Source organism: Stegostoma tigrinum, chromosome 43 (genome assembly GCF_030684315.1).
Source record: "Stegostoma tigrinum isolate sSteTig4 chromosome 43, sSteTig4.hap1, whole genome shotgun sequence".
Taxonomy (NCBI): Eukaryota; Metazoa; Chordata; class Chondrichthyes; order Orectolobiformes; family Stegostomatidae; genus Stegostoma; species Stegostoma tigrinum.
Window position 1 is genome coordinate 8,197,696 of NC_081396.1, and position 17,030 is coordinate 8,214,725.

A 17,030-nucleotide genomic window follows, 5' to 3' on the forward strand; every position below is an offset into this window, starting at 1 on the left:
CACCTCGCTAAATATTGATTAGTGTGAATTAGAGTCATTTCTCATATTTTCAGCCTACATTTAAAATAACACCACAGGCATTGTGGCAAAGATGGATCTGTCGTTATCTCTTGTCAAACAGTCGATTCGTATAACAATGAAGGGCAATTGGTCATCCTCATTCAACCATCTGGCATCTCCCTGCTCTATAAATGTCAGATTTTGGAAGTCCTCAAATTGTGAGAGGAGCCTCTGTGCATCTATTATATTGATCCTTTTTAACAAATGAATACATGAGTTAAAGGAGACAATTCATTCCCTCCAGAATGTATCAAGATAGCTACAATATGAAAAATCTTTATCCAAACTACATCCAACATTTTATATCTATCTTCCTGAACAATTTTAGGCATGAAAATACATCAATTAATTTGCAATTCAGTCCAACCTGAAGAGCTTGTGTAGGGAGATGGCTGAAAAATTTGTCATATTTTGAGTGATAAAATGCTTGACGACATCTTCTCTGAATAGTTTTAGTCCTAATTTATTGTGGTGTTACCTTATTGCCCCAACTTTTATGTGGCTGCCATATTTGTCCTTTAATCTCTTTAATCGCCACAATTAGATCATTATTTTTTAAGCTTCAGAAGTGAATGAAACTGGTTTTCACAATATAATCCTTCTAACTCAGGTGTCATTTTGGTTAATATTCACTGCATCACATCCATGGCGTTTTTTTTTGCTTCCAAAGGTGCAATCCAAACTCGCATATGGTTACTGCAGATAAGAGGTTGTTGCTTGTAGCTGCTAATGTTGGCACAAAACTACTGTGATATCTGCAGCCTTTGACCTGCTATTCAGTATTAGTAGTGGGTTTGGAAGGTGATATCCAAAGAGACTTGATGAATTTCTGCAGGCATCCTAAAAATAGTGCACATTGCTGCTCATGAGCAACAGTGGTGGAGGAAGCGATTGTGTGTGGATCTGGCACCAATCAAACAGCCTGATTTGCCCCAGACGGCTTCACGTTCCAAATGCTGGAGTTTTACTCATCCAGGCTAGAAGGGAGTATTCCATCATACACCTGACTTTTGCCTTGTAGCTGATGAATTGACTTTGGAGAGTCAGGAGCAGATTTAATCACTGCAGTCTTCCTAGCACTCTTGCAGTCTCAAATTTTATTTGGCTAATCGAGTTCAGTTTCTGGTAATGCCCAGGGTGTTGATAATGGGACATATTGATGTAGTTGACTGTCAAAAGGTGATTGTTAAATTTTCTCGTCTTGGAGATCAGAATTGTTTGACTTTTATGTAGTAATAATATTGCTTCACAGTTGTCCTAGATATTCAGCAGGTTTTGTTCATTTGAACATAGATACCTACAGAATCTGAAGAATTATGAATGGCTGCAGTCAACGTTGGGCCATTAAGTATATTCAAGGTTGGGTTAAATTTTTAATCAATAAGAAATCAAGAGTTATAGCGAAAAGGCAGGAAAGTGAAATCGGTAATTATCCAATCACCCCCTTGAACTTATTGGCCTGTTAGGCCATTTCAAAATGCAGTTAAATGTCAACCACAGGACTGTAGGCCAGATGAAGCAAGAATCATTGATTTCCACAATGAAAGACTATTAACCAAACGAGGAACCAGATGGGTTTTGATAATAATTGAGAACATAATATGGACATCTTTATTATTCTAGTTTATTTATTCCAGAATTTTAAGAACTGAATTTCTGTTTGGACCCATATCCACAGTACATAAGTCTTGAAATCTGGATTATCTGACCAGCAACATTACCACTACACAATTGGCTCTTTCTTTACAACTTTGCCCATTTGGTTTTCTCTGTGGTGTGGTCAAACACCCTGTCTGGTACCCCTATTTACCTCTAGTTGATTCCATGCATTAGAATGTAGGTTGCACGTGTAATATTACGTATATTCGATTTTTACTGCTCTCACATTTTATAGTAAGATTTATTGTTTGATCAACATCATGAAATTGCATACAATTAGTTAAATGGATCTCAAATTTTGCCTGTGCTCCAAAGCAATCCTATTGGTCCCTAGCTAGATTGTAACTTTAATGTTACATAGAATCATAAGACAGTGTACTGTGATCGATGTATGTATTTATCTGTATCACAAAGCTTATGTAAAGTAATCCTGTGAAATTAGTTATGATGCAGAAGACAAATAAAAAGTGTTTGATATGTAATTGGGTTGAAATAATGTTACAGCAGGATACCTCAAAAATGAAAGATACCTTCCAAGCTGCTCACACACTAGATTTGGAACTATATAACACTGTTTTAGAGCAAGACAAATAGTGAGGATGATTCACAAAATTGAATTAAGAGGCAAAAGGCTGGCAAATAAAATATAATGTAAGAAAACATCGGAATATGCAAGAATACAGTGTCTGAATTCACCTTAAATGGGGAGATACATCAGAACGCTACAGAAGAGCTGACTTAAGAGATCTCATCTGTGAATCACAAAATGTAACATCCAACTTCTGTGGTAATGGGAAGGCAAATGGAAATGCATTAAAACTGTATTGACTGGAGTTTGATAAAAAAGAGGGGTAGCTCACAGAAAACTATAAAATTCTAACAGCACTAAGTAAACAAAGGAAGGATGTCCCTGTTGACTGAGGAGTCCCAAACCTGGGGTCACAGACTAAGGACACAATGTAAGCCATTTAGGACTCAGTTGAGGATAAATTTCTTCACCCAAAGAATGGTAAGCCTGTGAATTCTGTTCTACAGAGAGCAGTTGAGGCCAAGCATTGAATATCAGAGAACAAGGTATTGAGTTGAATGCTCAATCATGATCTATTGAAACAGCAGAGTCAAAGGGCTGAATAGACTACTTTGGCTTCTACTACCAGTTTTGTGTTTCTATGACCACAGCTAGAGTACTGTAAACAATGTTGGACACCTACTCTAAGGAAAGATGTATGTGTATTGAGGCAAGCTAGAGAATGTTCTCAAGGTTGATAATGGGTATGGGGGAGCTGACTTGAGGTGGCTGGGTATGTACACATTGAAATGTAGGAGAATAAGACGTGACCTATTTGAAACATACATCAATCTCAGAACATTTGTGTTCTGATTCAATGTAAAATTAAAGTTACAATCTAGCTAGGGATCAATAGGATTGTTTTGGAACACAGGCAAAATTCTTAGATGACTTGATAGGTTAAACACGGAAATGTTGTTTCATTTCATAGGAGAGATTGGACCAGAAGTCATACCTCATTGGGTGCTGCACGTTTATTCATAAATACAGAAGAATTTATTCTCTCAGAGAGTAGCAGGTCTGTGGAAGCCCTGAAAAGCTGGATCAGTTAGTATATAAAAGGCTGGGATAGACGTATTAACATTCAGTGAGGGAATCAAGGGTTATATGGAGAATTAGGAAATTGGAGCTAAGGAATATCACATCAGCTATGAACTCATTGAAGACTTCACAGGTAAAATGGCCTACTTCTGCTAGACATCTTATGACCCCGAGTCAAATTTCTGGAAATTCCTTCCTTAACATGTAGGTGTACCTACAGCAAATTCATAACAAACGTTCAAGAAGGCCACTAGGGATAGGCAAGAAATGCTTACCCAGTCAACAAAGCTCACATCACATGAATGAAATAAAAAGACCCAGTTACTAAATAATCTACTGTGTTTTTTTCTGCATCAGATTCAGAATTAAAAGATGCATCAACCATACATCTATTTCATTAAAAACTTTAATTTATTATAACAAGCCTTATTCAAAAAGATGTAAAGCAACAAACAGTTTGAAATAACAGTTTGAACTATACAAATTTAGTTTTCTAGACAGCCCAACCACAAAGTCTCCCTGACACACATCAGCGAAAGAAAAAAATAAGAAAACATTTCCTTCAGAGATTGACTTTGAACATAAAGCACTTGGGTTGAAACAGTTGCTAATTCTCAGAGAATAAAGCGATAAGATTTCTTTCAGTCTAACATCTCTGCACAAGATCACAGGTATGGAGACAGACTTCTGTCACCAGACATAAGCAGTTGTCCCTTCAAATCTCTTAAAACGTATTGTGTTCTGGATGTCTTCTAAAAGCCTTTCAACAAGTATAGCTGTTTCAATTTCTCAGTTCTCGCACCAAATCAACAAGGGGTTTCCCGGAAAGGTGGTAAAGGCTACATTGAGGCCTTTTTACCTTAGGGAAGTCCAAATGAAGTCCAAACTGACATCAACCACCGCGTCCTGGCAGCAATAAACTCATGTATGTATTTTCATGTCAGTTCAGGCACTTAGCTGAAGAACATAGAAACATAGAACAGAACTTTCCATCTGTGGCTTTAAACAGAGGGAACATTGTGCTGCCAAAGTATAGGAACGTGACAAAACAACGCACAATGATTCAAGAACTGATTGAATAACTGGGCTGACAGGGTATTAGAAAGGGGGAGTCCTTGGTTTCAGTAAATGAACTGGCAGAAGAGTTGGGGAGCTGGTTAATACCATCATCATCCAGCACAATTCAAGCTACAAAAAAAGTAATCTCAAATACAATCTCTTGTATTATATGGAAACATGTTGTTTTGTCTGAGATTACTAGTGAAGGCAAAAGTGATCTGGAAGATAAACATTTTATGTGGTAGTGAGTTTTGAGAAGATTTGTAGCTCAGGTTGAGGTTCTGGACGTGAGTTTGCTGGCTGAGCTGGAAGATTAGTTTTCAGACGTTTCATCACCATTCCAGGTAACATCATCAGTGAGCCTCCGATGAAGTGCTGGTGTTATGTCCCACTTTCTATTTATCTGTTTAGGTTTCCTTGGGTTGGTGATTTTATGTGGTGCCTGGAGCGGATCTGGTTCTGTCGTTGTCATTTTTCCAAAGCGCACAATCATGCTGTGGTTTCACCCTAGTGAAGAACATCCTAACTGGCCCTTTTAAATCACTCAGTTGGATTGTTAGAGGATGAGCCTCAACTACTCGTGGAGTGTAATATTTGTATCAGAACTAGCAAGAAACCGCTAACATACACAAAGACATGCTCACATACATACCTGGAGTGAAGTAAGCAGTTTTGATCTCATAATCTCAGAAAGATATTATTTTCATAGAGGGATTGCATCAAAGGTTCACCAGACTTGTTCCCGGGATGGCAGGTCGATCCTATGAGAGTTTGGGCAAACGGGACACGTATTGCATAGTTTAGAAGAATCACAGGTGATCTCATTGAAATTTACACAGGGTAAATGCAGATAAGATGTTTCACCTAGTTTGGGAGTCTAGGACCAGAGGCACAATTTAAAAACAAAGGGATGCCACTTAGATCTGAGCTGCAGTCATTTATTTTTAATTCAGGGGGTTGTGAATCTTTGGAATTCTCTGTCACAAAGAACTCTGGAAGTATCATTTTTAATATGTATAAGGTATGAATTGATAGATTCCAGATTATCAAATGTTATGGTTATGGGGATATGGTGGATAAAAGGCATTGATGGTTCGATCAGCCATGCTCATATTGAATGGCAAGGCAGGCTTGATGGGCTGAACGGCCTATTCCTGTTCCAAAACTGACAGCTGTGTTTACTAATGCAACATGTGAGAAGACACAAATAAGAACAAAATACTATGGATGCTGGAGACCCGAAACAAAAACAGGAAGTGCTGGAGATACTCAGCAGGTCTGGCAACATCTGTGAGGACAGAAACAGTTGCTGCTTCTAGTCCAATGGCCGTTCTTCTTCAAAATAAGGACACTGTCCCGCACCAAACAATCTGTCTCATAAATGGGATAAATTATTACTGCATGTTAGGTCTACCATGTTTGGGGAGTTCAAACATACATCTTCCAGTCATCTCAAGCACCTTTGATCATACAGTTCCATTGTTTTCTCAGCACCTTAAATCATTGTTGAACAACATCTGGGAGAAAATGGTGAGGTAAATGCAATACTATTGAGTTTCTATTGCTACTGTGGGCGATCAGTACCCAGAGTAGAATAATATATAATACAGGACATTGTCTTCATATAATTACAGCCTCTACTTTCCTTTTTTGGAATTAATTCACAGGACGTGGACATCACTGGGCAGGCTAGTATTTAACTACCCATCCCTAATTTCCAAGAAGGCAGTTGAGAGTCAGCCACATTGCTGTGTGTCTGGAGTCACACGTAAACCAAACCAGGCAAGGATGGCAGATTTCCTTCCTAAAGAATATCAGCAAAGCAGACAGGATTTTCTGACAATCAGCAAGAGTTGTCATGGTCATCATTTGATTCTTAATCCCAGATTGTGTTTAATTTAAAGTCCATTGCAATAACTTCACACGGGCCAGAATCCCATCACCAAATCAGCCTTTATTCACATATGAACAGTCATTGATACAGTACTGCCTCATTGAGTCAGGCACCAGAGTGTCAGTATCTCTAACGATTAAACTGGCAGCCAGGGGTCCCTGATTGGGCCAAAATTAACAGCCCCACTCAGGGAACTCATTTTCTGAGGTCCAGCTGACTAACCTCATTGCAATCACCACCTGCAATGGCAGGATTTGAACATTGGCCCCACAACATTACCTGAGTCTCTGGATTAATAATCTATTGATAATACCACTGGGCCATCATCTGCCCACGATTTGAAGGCAATTGACAGTGAGAAAGAATATAATGGAGATGTTTGCATTGACCAACAGATGCTTCGAGGCTACAAAATGAAGAATCTTCTTGAGCCTTGAGATAGGGAAATAGGCACAAGGTCAGGCAGGAAAAATCCAAATTATTGTAATAGTTTGGTTGAATATTTCTCAATAATAAAGACACACATTAAAATTAAGAACCTGCGATAGGAGCAAGTTCTTGGATGTCACATTGAGGGTCAATGATGAACTAAATAGAAAGATTATTATTATTATTTCTTTCAGAGAGAGCCAAGATATTCAGTTTCAAAGCATCAGAGAAAACATGACAGCTTAGTGAAGACTCAGCAAAGAATACCGCATAATTTACAAGATGGAATTAATGGGGTTTTTTTTTGCTCACTCGTGGGACGTAGATGTCTCTGCTTGGGCCCACCATTTATTGCTCACTCTTGGTTGCCCCTGAGAAGGTGGTAGTGAGCTGTGTTCTTGAACGGCAGCAGTTCATTTGCTGTAGGGACACCCACAACACTGTTAGGGAGCAAATGTCAAGACTTTGTCCCAGTGCCACTGAAGGAACGGTAATGTATTTCCAAGTCAGGATGGTGAGTGGTTTTGGAAGTAACTTGTATATAACTGTGTTGTCATTCATCTGCTGCCTTTGTCCTTCTGGACTGAAGTGGTTGTGGGTTTACAAGGCACTTTCTAGGGAGCCTTTGTCAATTTCTGTATTCCATTTTACTGGGAAAAACTGTTGATATGATGTCATCAAGCTACAAAGACCTTCCTCAGAAGAAAAAGGGTCCTTGTACAGAAGTCCATGGTGTTTGAAGAAGTCTACATTCAATCAGTCAAATCAAATTAGTACCATACCTTCACAGCTCTTTCTGATGAATCCTCTAGTTAGTATTCTAATTTGTGCTTTCCTGACATCGTAGGTTGCAAAGTAAAATAATACTAAAAACTTAAAACCGACGTGTCATAGTTTCTGAGCTTGTTTAAAAGGGTTTGGATACAGATAATTCTGTAAAAATGCCATGTAGATTTTGCAGTTACTGGAAAAGGCCCTGCAATAATTTGAAATGTATTCCATGATCTTTTAAAGGTATTGTGCACATTATCAGCAAATTTGTTCCCACACAGGAAGCAGATAAAAAGTATCTCCCCATTTTGTCTTTATAATTACATTGATGATTAAATCCTTTTCTACTCAGATACTAACATACATGCAAACGTCATCTGTCATGTGACCTTGTTAACATGTCAGATGTCTCTCCCCAAACTTCAAATGAACACTCTGACCTAATATGAAAATGCTGGCTAGGCTGGACAGTCTTTCCCCAATGTGGACAAGTCAATCATCCATCAGAGTAGCTGATTCCATGAAACATATAACGCACATACAGGAAATGACTGGGAGTGAAACAGTAAGCCAAATGATTGAGTGAATCCCCTCCGAATTCGGCACAGATGAACAGGTCTCTCTCCACTGTGACCCCTGCCTGGATAAAACCAGGCTTAGAGAGGGATGAGAGTTCAGAAATGAGTCAAACACACTGCTGTTCCTCTGTAGTCACCTTTGGGCCAGATGAGGTTAGGAAATCCAGTTTCATTTCCTGGAAGATGACAGCAACCCAGTCAGACTTTTTATAACAATGCAGCAGTTTTATGCTCACTTATACCAGCATTTTATTCCTTCCAGATTTATTCAATTAACCGAATTTGAGTTCCCCAACTTCAGTGGTGGGTTTGGAACTCACTTCTGCAGGTTATCAGTTCAGCTACTCCATTAATAATCCAGTAACAGAAGTACTTAGCTACTGTACCCTTCTTAATATCAAGATCAAATGTCTACCACTTAAAAATAGGAACAGTTAACAGAATCGTCTGAATTCCTCCATCAGCTACTTTAATGCAGGCTTGAATCAATTTATTTTTCAGTAGGTTCACTGGAATGAAAATTAAGTTTCAAAATAGTAGCTTCAGAACTTACTACAGAAGTACATTAGAATGCTGGAGAATAATTACAGCAGCTGTTTTCAGACTGGAAACCTAAACCTACCATTTCACTTTCAGGTGAACAGATCCCAATGTGACATCAATCTTTGATTTGAACGGCACATTTCCGGCGTACCCCATTCATCATGCTGACTCTGAACCCAGTTGTAGAAAGCTCTGTGCTCCATGTCTACAAGCTCTGATCCGTGGCATAGAGTAGCTAGGATAATGTTCTTACACACCAAAGGATTGACTCTCAAAGGAACTTTGGTGTCAGAGAGGTTAGAAAGACCAGAGATGTTTGGCCCTCTCAGTGTGATCCTGGATGACCATGCACAGATTGAAATTGTGTACCTGCTGTATGATTTTCCCCCAAGATTGCCCTTCGTGAGCTCCAGCCAAGTGAAGATCAACTCTTAGGTGGAAAAGACAGAAACTTACGATGATGTGTTTAAATCAACGATGATTGATTTCATATTTAACCAGAGTATTAATCATCTACCCAGTTATTATTTGGACTGTTGTAAAATCTGGAGAAGGAGCCACAGTCCCAAAATAGCCATAGCATTGCTCTCTCATTCATGACAGAGATCTGACTAGTGATGGTTTAGCCAGAGGGTCACCATCCTTCAGATGAGGGGCAAGGTGCAACCTTCCAGGTGACATCAACCAGTACGGGAATTGAAACCATGCTGTTAGCGTCGCTCTGTACTGCGAGCCAGCCATCCAGCCAACTGAGCCGACCTATGCCCAAACTGGGAACAAACTCAGAATGAATGTATTTAGTATTGCATGTGATGAAAAATGACACTAACCCAATAAAAGCCCTGTTGTTACTTGTGAACTCGCTGGTGTGTGAGCAAGTTGGATGACTGAGTGAACCCCTTCCCACACTCAGAGCAGGTGAAAGGCCTCTCCCCAGTGTGCACTCGCTGGTGTGTCTGTAAGTGGGATAAACGGGTGAATCCCTTCCTACACATGGAACAGATAAATGGTCTGTCCCCTGTGTGAACCTGCTGGTGCGTCAGAAGATGTGATGAATTACTGAACCCCTTCCCACACACTGAGCAGGTGAATGGTCTCTCCCCAGTGTGAACCCGTTGGTGTTTCACCAGTGTGGATGAACGTGTAAATCCCTTCCCACACACTGTGCAAGTGAATGGTCTCTCCCCAGTGTGAATATATTGGTGTGTTATCAGATCCTTTTTGCTTTTGAAGCGCTTCTCACAGTCAGAACAATGAAAAGGTTTGTTATCGGAGTGAACACGCTGGTGTGTCGCAACATGGGAAGAGTGAGTGAAGCCCTTCCCACAGACAGAGCAGGTGAACGGTTTCTCCCCAGTGTGAGTGCGCTGATGAATCTCCAGTTGAGATGGGTAATTAAATCCCTTTCCACAATCCCCACATTTCCAGGGTTTCTCCATGGTGTGCACTTGTGTTCCTCCAAGTCCTATGGAGCCTCATCCAGACACAGAACGATTTCTGCCTGTTGTGAACGCTATTCTTTTCAGGCTTTGTGACTAGTGAAAGGTTTCATCACTAGCCTGTGTGCGTGCCTCAGTGATTTCTCAGTCACACTGATGTTTGAATTTTTACCCAGACAAGTAATTCTCCTTCTACATTCAAAAGCTGATGATATTCAGGTCCTGATGAACCAAGTTATCTGTCCAATCTTGACGTGATGTTTTGGTTTGAGTTTCCCACCTGTAAATCTTCCCCTTCTGAAATGTGGCAAAAAGAGTTTACAGGAGTCATCGCTGTTAGAAAAACATAGCACAAAATTAGAACAGGCAATCAGAGTTTCTGAGAAACATTTGGTTCCCCCTTGTTTCCCCAAACTTCTTCAGTCAAGCTGAAATAGGCCAAAATCAGCAAAAAAAAAGCAAAGGGAAATATCCTAACTAAACCAGAGTGTCGGTCTGGTGCATACAAGCTACAAAGCTACACCGTGAAATATTCACTGAATGTAGAAGATATCTAGCCTACAGATGGATACTGCAGGCTTTGTCTCTGGAGACTGTAAAGTATGGACAAGGCCATGATGAGAAAACAACAACCCGTGCAAACCCTCCACACCCATGGATCCACACATCTAGGATGTACAATTATTGATTTAACCAGGCCTGAGAGCAGGTCCGGGTAAAGATCGTCCATCAACCCATCCCTTTACAAATATTGGGAGAATGAGCGTTACTATATCACCAAAACCTGAGAAATAGCCCTTCAAGAGCTACCTGGAGGGACTACAACCTCACTCACTGAATATACACATGGCCCATGGACTCCTAAACTGCAAACATCACATGCAACCTGCATTCACCACCGGTGAAGATACTCAAAACCCTACTGTCCCAAATATTCAGAAAACACAAGCAATAAATCAGCAGGCAAAATGTCAAATCTTGAATGCACAGCAACATTTTGGGTCAATAAAAGGTAGGTCGTCAGAACCCAACGTTGGCTGTCCTGCTCCTTGGATGCTGTCTGACCTGCAGTGCTTTTCCAGCTCCACATTTCTTGACTCATTTGTGTGATCTTTCATGTCGCTTAAACCTTGGCATCTAGATCTTATTCAATTAGGGTCAGTTACTTCTCCCCTGGTCTCATGCCCAGGACGGAACGTAATACTCCAGGTTTGTCTTTTATTTGATCTTGTAATTTTGGTGCCACTGGCTGGACCAGCACACCTTGCAAATCCCTGACCTGCCCTCATACTGAGTGGCTCACTAGGCCAGTGATAGTCAACCACACTGCTCTAGGCCTGGAGACATGTGAAGTCCAGACATGGTAAGGATGAGTTTTTCACACTTAAAAGGACATTAGTGAACAAGATAGAATTTTAATGACAATTGACAATGACCATATGGTTCAAGAACAGTAATTGCTGTAAAAACACAGCAGGTCTGACAGCATCCGCAGACAGAAAGGACAGTTAACATTTCAGGTCCAGCCACACTTCTTCAGTTCCGTGTTTTTCCAACAATTTCTGTTTTTCTTCCCAAGTTCCAGCATCCACAGCTCTTTGGGGGTTTTTTCGTACCATCATGTGGTTGCATTAGCCAGCTTTTAATTATATATTTATTAAGTGAATTCAAATGTCACTATTGACACAATTTAAACGTATTTCCCCCCCCCCCGCCCCCATTAGACCAGGGAGACCCCGGGTTGCTCGCCCAGTGATCTTACCACTATGCCACCGCCTCCCCCAGCATGGTCTGTACAGGGTTTGTCTATCGTATCCGGCACCATCTGCGGAGAGAGAAACAAGAGTTAACATTTTAAGATCAAGATGTGCTTTCTTCAAATCTGGAAAGGGTTGGAAGGTGACACCTGAGACAGGGGTGGAACATTTTTTTTGGGACAAGGTGAGGTAACGGACATATGAAGGTAAGGGGCATATGGCAAATGGGTCTTTTCAGGGAAAAGCTGTCCCCATTAACTGATGGCAAAAGGACTGGGGCGAGCGGCTCACACAGTTAAGGTTGTGGGCAACAGGTGGCCTTAAGATAGGAAGAAGACCGTCTCTCCCTGCCCCCTCCCAACAATGGCCCCTCCCCCAAAATGGCCGCTCCAATGGTTTCCCCCCCCCCGACTTTACCAACCACTCTCAAAATGGCCGCCGGTGGTCTCTCTCGCCACCTCAGGCAACCGTCTCTCAAAATGGCCGCCGGTGGTCTCACAAAATGGGCGCCGATGGTCTCCCTGGTCGCCCTTCAGGGCTGCCTCAAAATGGCCACCCGGTGATCAGTGATCCTCCCGGACAAGCTCTTCACAAAATGGCGGCGGCGACTTGTTGCCCAGGCAACCCCGAGTCACAAGAGGAGGAACATCCCACGACTTCCCACTCACAAGATGGCGGTGGGTGATTTCGCCTGTCCATTGCTCTCACCAACCTCCAAACCCGGGCTAAAGCAACACGGGAGGGCCTATGGGTCCGTTTTCTTGAACCTCAGGCCACTTGCAGGTGTTTCCTAAACTTCTCAGCCCGGCCGCGGTTTCCATTCTCCCCATGCCCAAACCCCACCCCACCGCCATCTCGCCGTCTCGATTCCCCGAACCCCCACCTCCTCTTCGGCATCTCGCACCATGAGCATGCTCAGACCACGCTCTGGTACGACCACAAGTGTCATTGATAGGGGACTTTCCGACCCGTGCGGTCCCCTGGGTAAATCATACGCCATTATCCACTTGGCATTTTTTTTCCCCAGCATCCGAACGGAATGCTGTGCAACAACGAGACAGAAGTATTCAAATAGTAACGGAAACTCGAATGCTCAGACCCTCGCCCGATTTGTACTCGATCCTATGTACAGATCCTATGACCACAGAAGCAACATTTCATTCCCAAACAAAAATTGTTTCATCACTGAGAGTAACCTGTAGTTACTGTTTACAAAATTAATAACAGTACATACAGGATAGTGTGAGAAACAGTACCTGCTCACAAATTCAGCCTGAGACAAAGCCGTGGAAACAAGACAATTTTATTCTGTACGATCTTGCAAGAAAGCGTGTCTGCTACAAAGACTACACACACTACAAAGCATGTTAAACATGCTTACACAGTTTATAAGTTGCGGAATCACGCCTCCCTGCTCCCATTGGTCTTCTCTTATCCTATCATTCCCCATCCTATCGGACCGCCCTTGTTTATTGTTCCCTTTTCTGTCGGCCGAAGGCCCCATTCCCTTGTTTACTGCAATCCTTATTTGCTATCCTAAAGAGCACTAGACATGCTGTTCGTGCGAATCGTCAGGTTTGCAGAAATAAGCCTCTGCTACAACACCCTTATCTCTACCACATCCTTGTCTGCAGAAACAATATTTCTGGTCGTGCTAACTGCCGCCTTTGCAGAACCTAATCTCTGGTTAACGATAAACTTCTGCTACAAAATCTTGTGACTATAATGTTCTTCTTTTGCAAGACCCCACCATTCATCCTTATCTGCAGAAACAACATTTCTAATCTCTCACAATTCCCCCTTTTTCTTTTTCTCAAACTGTTGTTTCTGCACTAATTAAGCCCCTTTTCTAATTCATTTTCCCATTTTCTGCCCTCTTACACTTGCTGGCGTTAAGGTTCACAATCTAGTACACAGTTAGCCCTTAAATCATTCTTTGTGATGTTTGTTTTTCGAACTCTAGAAGCATTCTTTGACTTTCTCTTTGTTGCATACCATCTGCTGATTGTAAAAGCATCTGGTGATGTACTAGGGTTCGTTCCCCTAGAGATGTCATTAATCGGTTCAGTATCCATTTGAGGACATTAAACCCCACCACCAGACCCACTAGCATCAATAATCCATAGATGGCCAAATTAACCAACCACCTTCCCCAACCAATTCATCCCCCATTCCCCCATTCCCAGCCTTTTTCATTCTGGTATCAGTTACCAGCCTCCCTTATCTTGGCAATTTTGACTCGCACGTGTTGGGAGATATCAGTAATGTTATGGGAAATGTCAGGTATGTATGTACAACACTCTTAGCCAATTAGTGCACAGGTACCACCTTTCTCTGCCAGAATACAATCTAGAGCCATCCTATTCTGAAGAGTTGTTAGCCTGGTGGCAATCATTTCGGTCGTTATGGCTGCCACTTGGGATTGGGTCTCAGCCAACGCATCAGCAGTATTGTTGGCCAACTCCTCCAGGGAAGGCGCCAACTTTTGTATTTCTCTTCCTGCTCGGGCAGTCTCATACATAGGTATCAAAGTCCAAAGGAAGCGATCCCCTTTGGTTACTTCTCGGGTTGTCCGCATCCCTCCCTGCCCATTCTGAGTTATTTCTGGGGTTTTATCTAACAGCCTCAGATGGGGGATTACATAGACGAGGTAGCAACAGCCACTCCAGCCTTTCTGATTTTGAGACAGTGTTAGATCAAAATCATAACATTGATGCATTTCTTCGCTTCCTGTGCATTCGGTCACCTGAATGTACCTTTCCCCGGCGATAAAGGGATAGGCCTCTAGGCCACATATCCAATATGTCCCGTTCAATATGTGGGGTACATTTGTGCCAGTAGCTTGGCTGGTGGCGACACAAGATCAGTTTCCTAACTGGAAGGGTGCGCTGTTGTTCTGAAACAAGTGGTATTGACTGCTCCTTTCGGTGGGGAAACCCTAAGGCTGTCGATAGCACCCGGGGTTTTCGGAGCTGGTCGTGGGAACCATCCCGCGAATTTATAATCACCCCTTTCAGATCTCCATTTTGTATCATTTGAGCCCAAATCAAATTGTTGTGCCTCGTACACCTCTCTCTTGGTAAATGGTATTACCGTGAGAGGGATTCCAGATTCTCCATGGTGTGGGATCGCAGCACATACCCAACAGTCGGTACGCCCTGTTACTCTAGCATAATTGTGACATAACGCGGTAAAATGATTCTTCCCAACCTCCTTGACAACTAGCGCCAATATTATCGTAACAACATAAAGCTGCCTGCTCATTTCAGCTTCCCAACCCCCCCCCCCCCGACCTGTCTATTCCCTAACCCTTTAAGTACCCGGGAGGCGTGAGTTCGCGCAACGCTTACAATACAAAATTTCTAACCAATACTTGATAGTCTTTCATATCAGTTCAGTTCATTCTTTTTTTGCTCAGCATGACTTTCAGAGGGTTGTCTGTAGGATGAACTTGCCACTCTGCCGGAGGGGAAGGAGCGTCCACCGGACTCTTAACACGAGTGTGATGACTCCACCCTTTTTCAGCAGTTCAGACAGCTGTTTCAGTAGTCTGGAGAGTTAGGAACGATCCCCCCCAGCTTGGGTGCAGTTTGGTATCTTTCCAGGTTTTGATCAGGACCCAATCACCTGGTCGTATCCGATGTACTGCGAACTCAAGGGGAGGTGTCTGGGTCAACAGACCCTTCTTCCTAAGGACAGACAAAGAAGAACTGAGCCCCACAATATAGTTCTTTAAAAACTTATCATCGAACTCTACAGTTGGTCATTCCCCTTTTCCACCCAAGAAAGGTAATCCAAACATCATTTCACAAAGAGAGAGGATATAGGGTATTGTCTAACCTGAACCGTCTCATCTTTTCGAGTCAGTGTGATTACCAACGGGGTAATAGTTAGGTGCCCTGCGTTATCAGCTCTCGCCCACACATTGTGACTGATTTGTTGTTCTTCCCTCGGCGTTAAAATAGCCATTGTTACAGCTACCCCAATTTTTAAACCCAGCAATATAATCAAATCCCTACCCAGTAAATTACTCCCAATGTCGGGAATGTACAGTAATTGTCCTGTCACTTACTTATCATCATTTCTAATTAGGGTTGGCTCAAAAATAGGCACTGGGAATCCTTCGCCTTTTACTCTGGAAACCCTGAGATACTCGTTAATCAATTTAACACTGGTAGGTATAAAACTTAGGGATGACCATGCCGCTCTGGTGTCCACCAAGAATACTGCCTCCTCCCCTTCAGGCTCCACCTTTAAGTTTATCAAGGGTTCCCGGTGGGCCTTAGGAGGAAGGAACCCCTGACTCCCCTAATCCTCATCGAGGGCCATGAGGGAGACCGTTTCCCTTTCCCGTGTTAACACTGGGCATTCCCGCTTGAAATGTCCCACTCTTCCACAATGGTAACATCCTGCCTGTCGTCTCCCTCGTCTAGTATCTGCCTCTTCTTTTTGTGTCTCTCTCCGCCTTCGTATTCCCTGTTCAACTCTTTCTTTCTTTGTCACTTCGTTAATGGCAGCGACCATCATTTTTGCTTTTTGTTTCTGCTTCTCGTCCTCCGTTTTTACATACACCTTCTGCGCCTCTCGTAGTAATTCATCCATCTGTCTCTCACTCCATCCCTCTATTTTCTGTAATTTCTTTTGTATGTCCGGCCACGATTTAGTTACAAACTGGACTTTTAAAAGTCCCTGAGCTACTGGATCATCGGGATCCATCCCCGACTACTTCCTTGTGGCCTCCTTGACCCTTTGAAGAAACGTAGAAGGAGTTTCATCCTTCTCCTGTCGTACTTCGAAGGCTTTAGCAAAGTTTTGCGATCTGGGTGCTGCCTCTTTAATTCCCAATATTACCATTTCCCTCAGATCCCGCATTGATTCTCTATCGTTTGTTCTATCATTATCCCAGTGAGGATCGGCATTCGGGAATTTCTGATCTGCTGGGACTACGTTTAGTCCCGCTGGGTGCCTTTTTTTTCCACTCCTGTAAGGCCGCCCTCCTAATCATACCTCGTTCTTCCCCCGAAAATAGAGTTCCTAGAATTGCCATCAGTTCTCCCCAGGTATATAAATTGGGTCCTAGAAATTGATCTAACTGTTCGGCCAGTCCGACCGGATCCTCTATTAAACTTTTCATTTCTTTCTTAAAGATCCTAGCTTCACTACTGGTTAAGGGAGCGTTCACACACCCAATTTCACCATCCCCAATCGGGACCTCCCTTAAAGGGTATAATT

At 42.4% G+C, this 17,030-nt stretch overlaps 1 protein-coding gene across 1 annotated transcript in view; it reads right to left on the minus strand.

Moving 5' to 3' along the window:
* Nucleotides 1–6,305: 6,305 nt before the first annotated feature.
* LOC125448881 (zinc finger protein 229-like) overlaps nt 6,306–17,030 on the minus strand; it is a 31,305-nt gene continuing 20,580 nt past the window's right edge. The window contains exon 4 of the mRNA XM_059641829.1: nt 6,306–10,076. Coding sequence (XP_059497812.1) covers nt 9,451–10,076 — 626 coding nt within the window. The 3' untranslated portion in view covers nt 6,306–9,450. The remainder of the gene's footprint in view (nt 10,077–17,030) is intronic.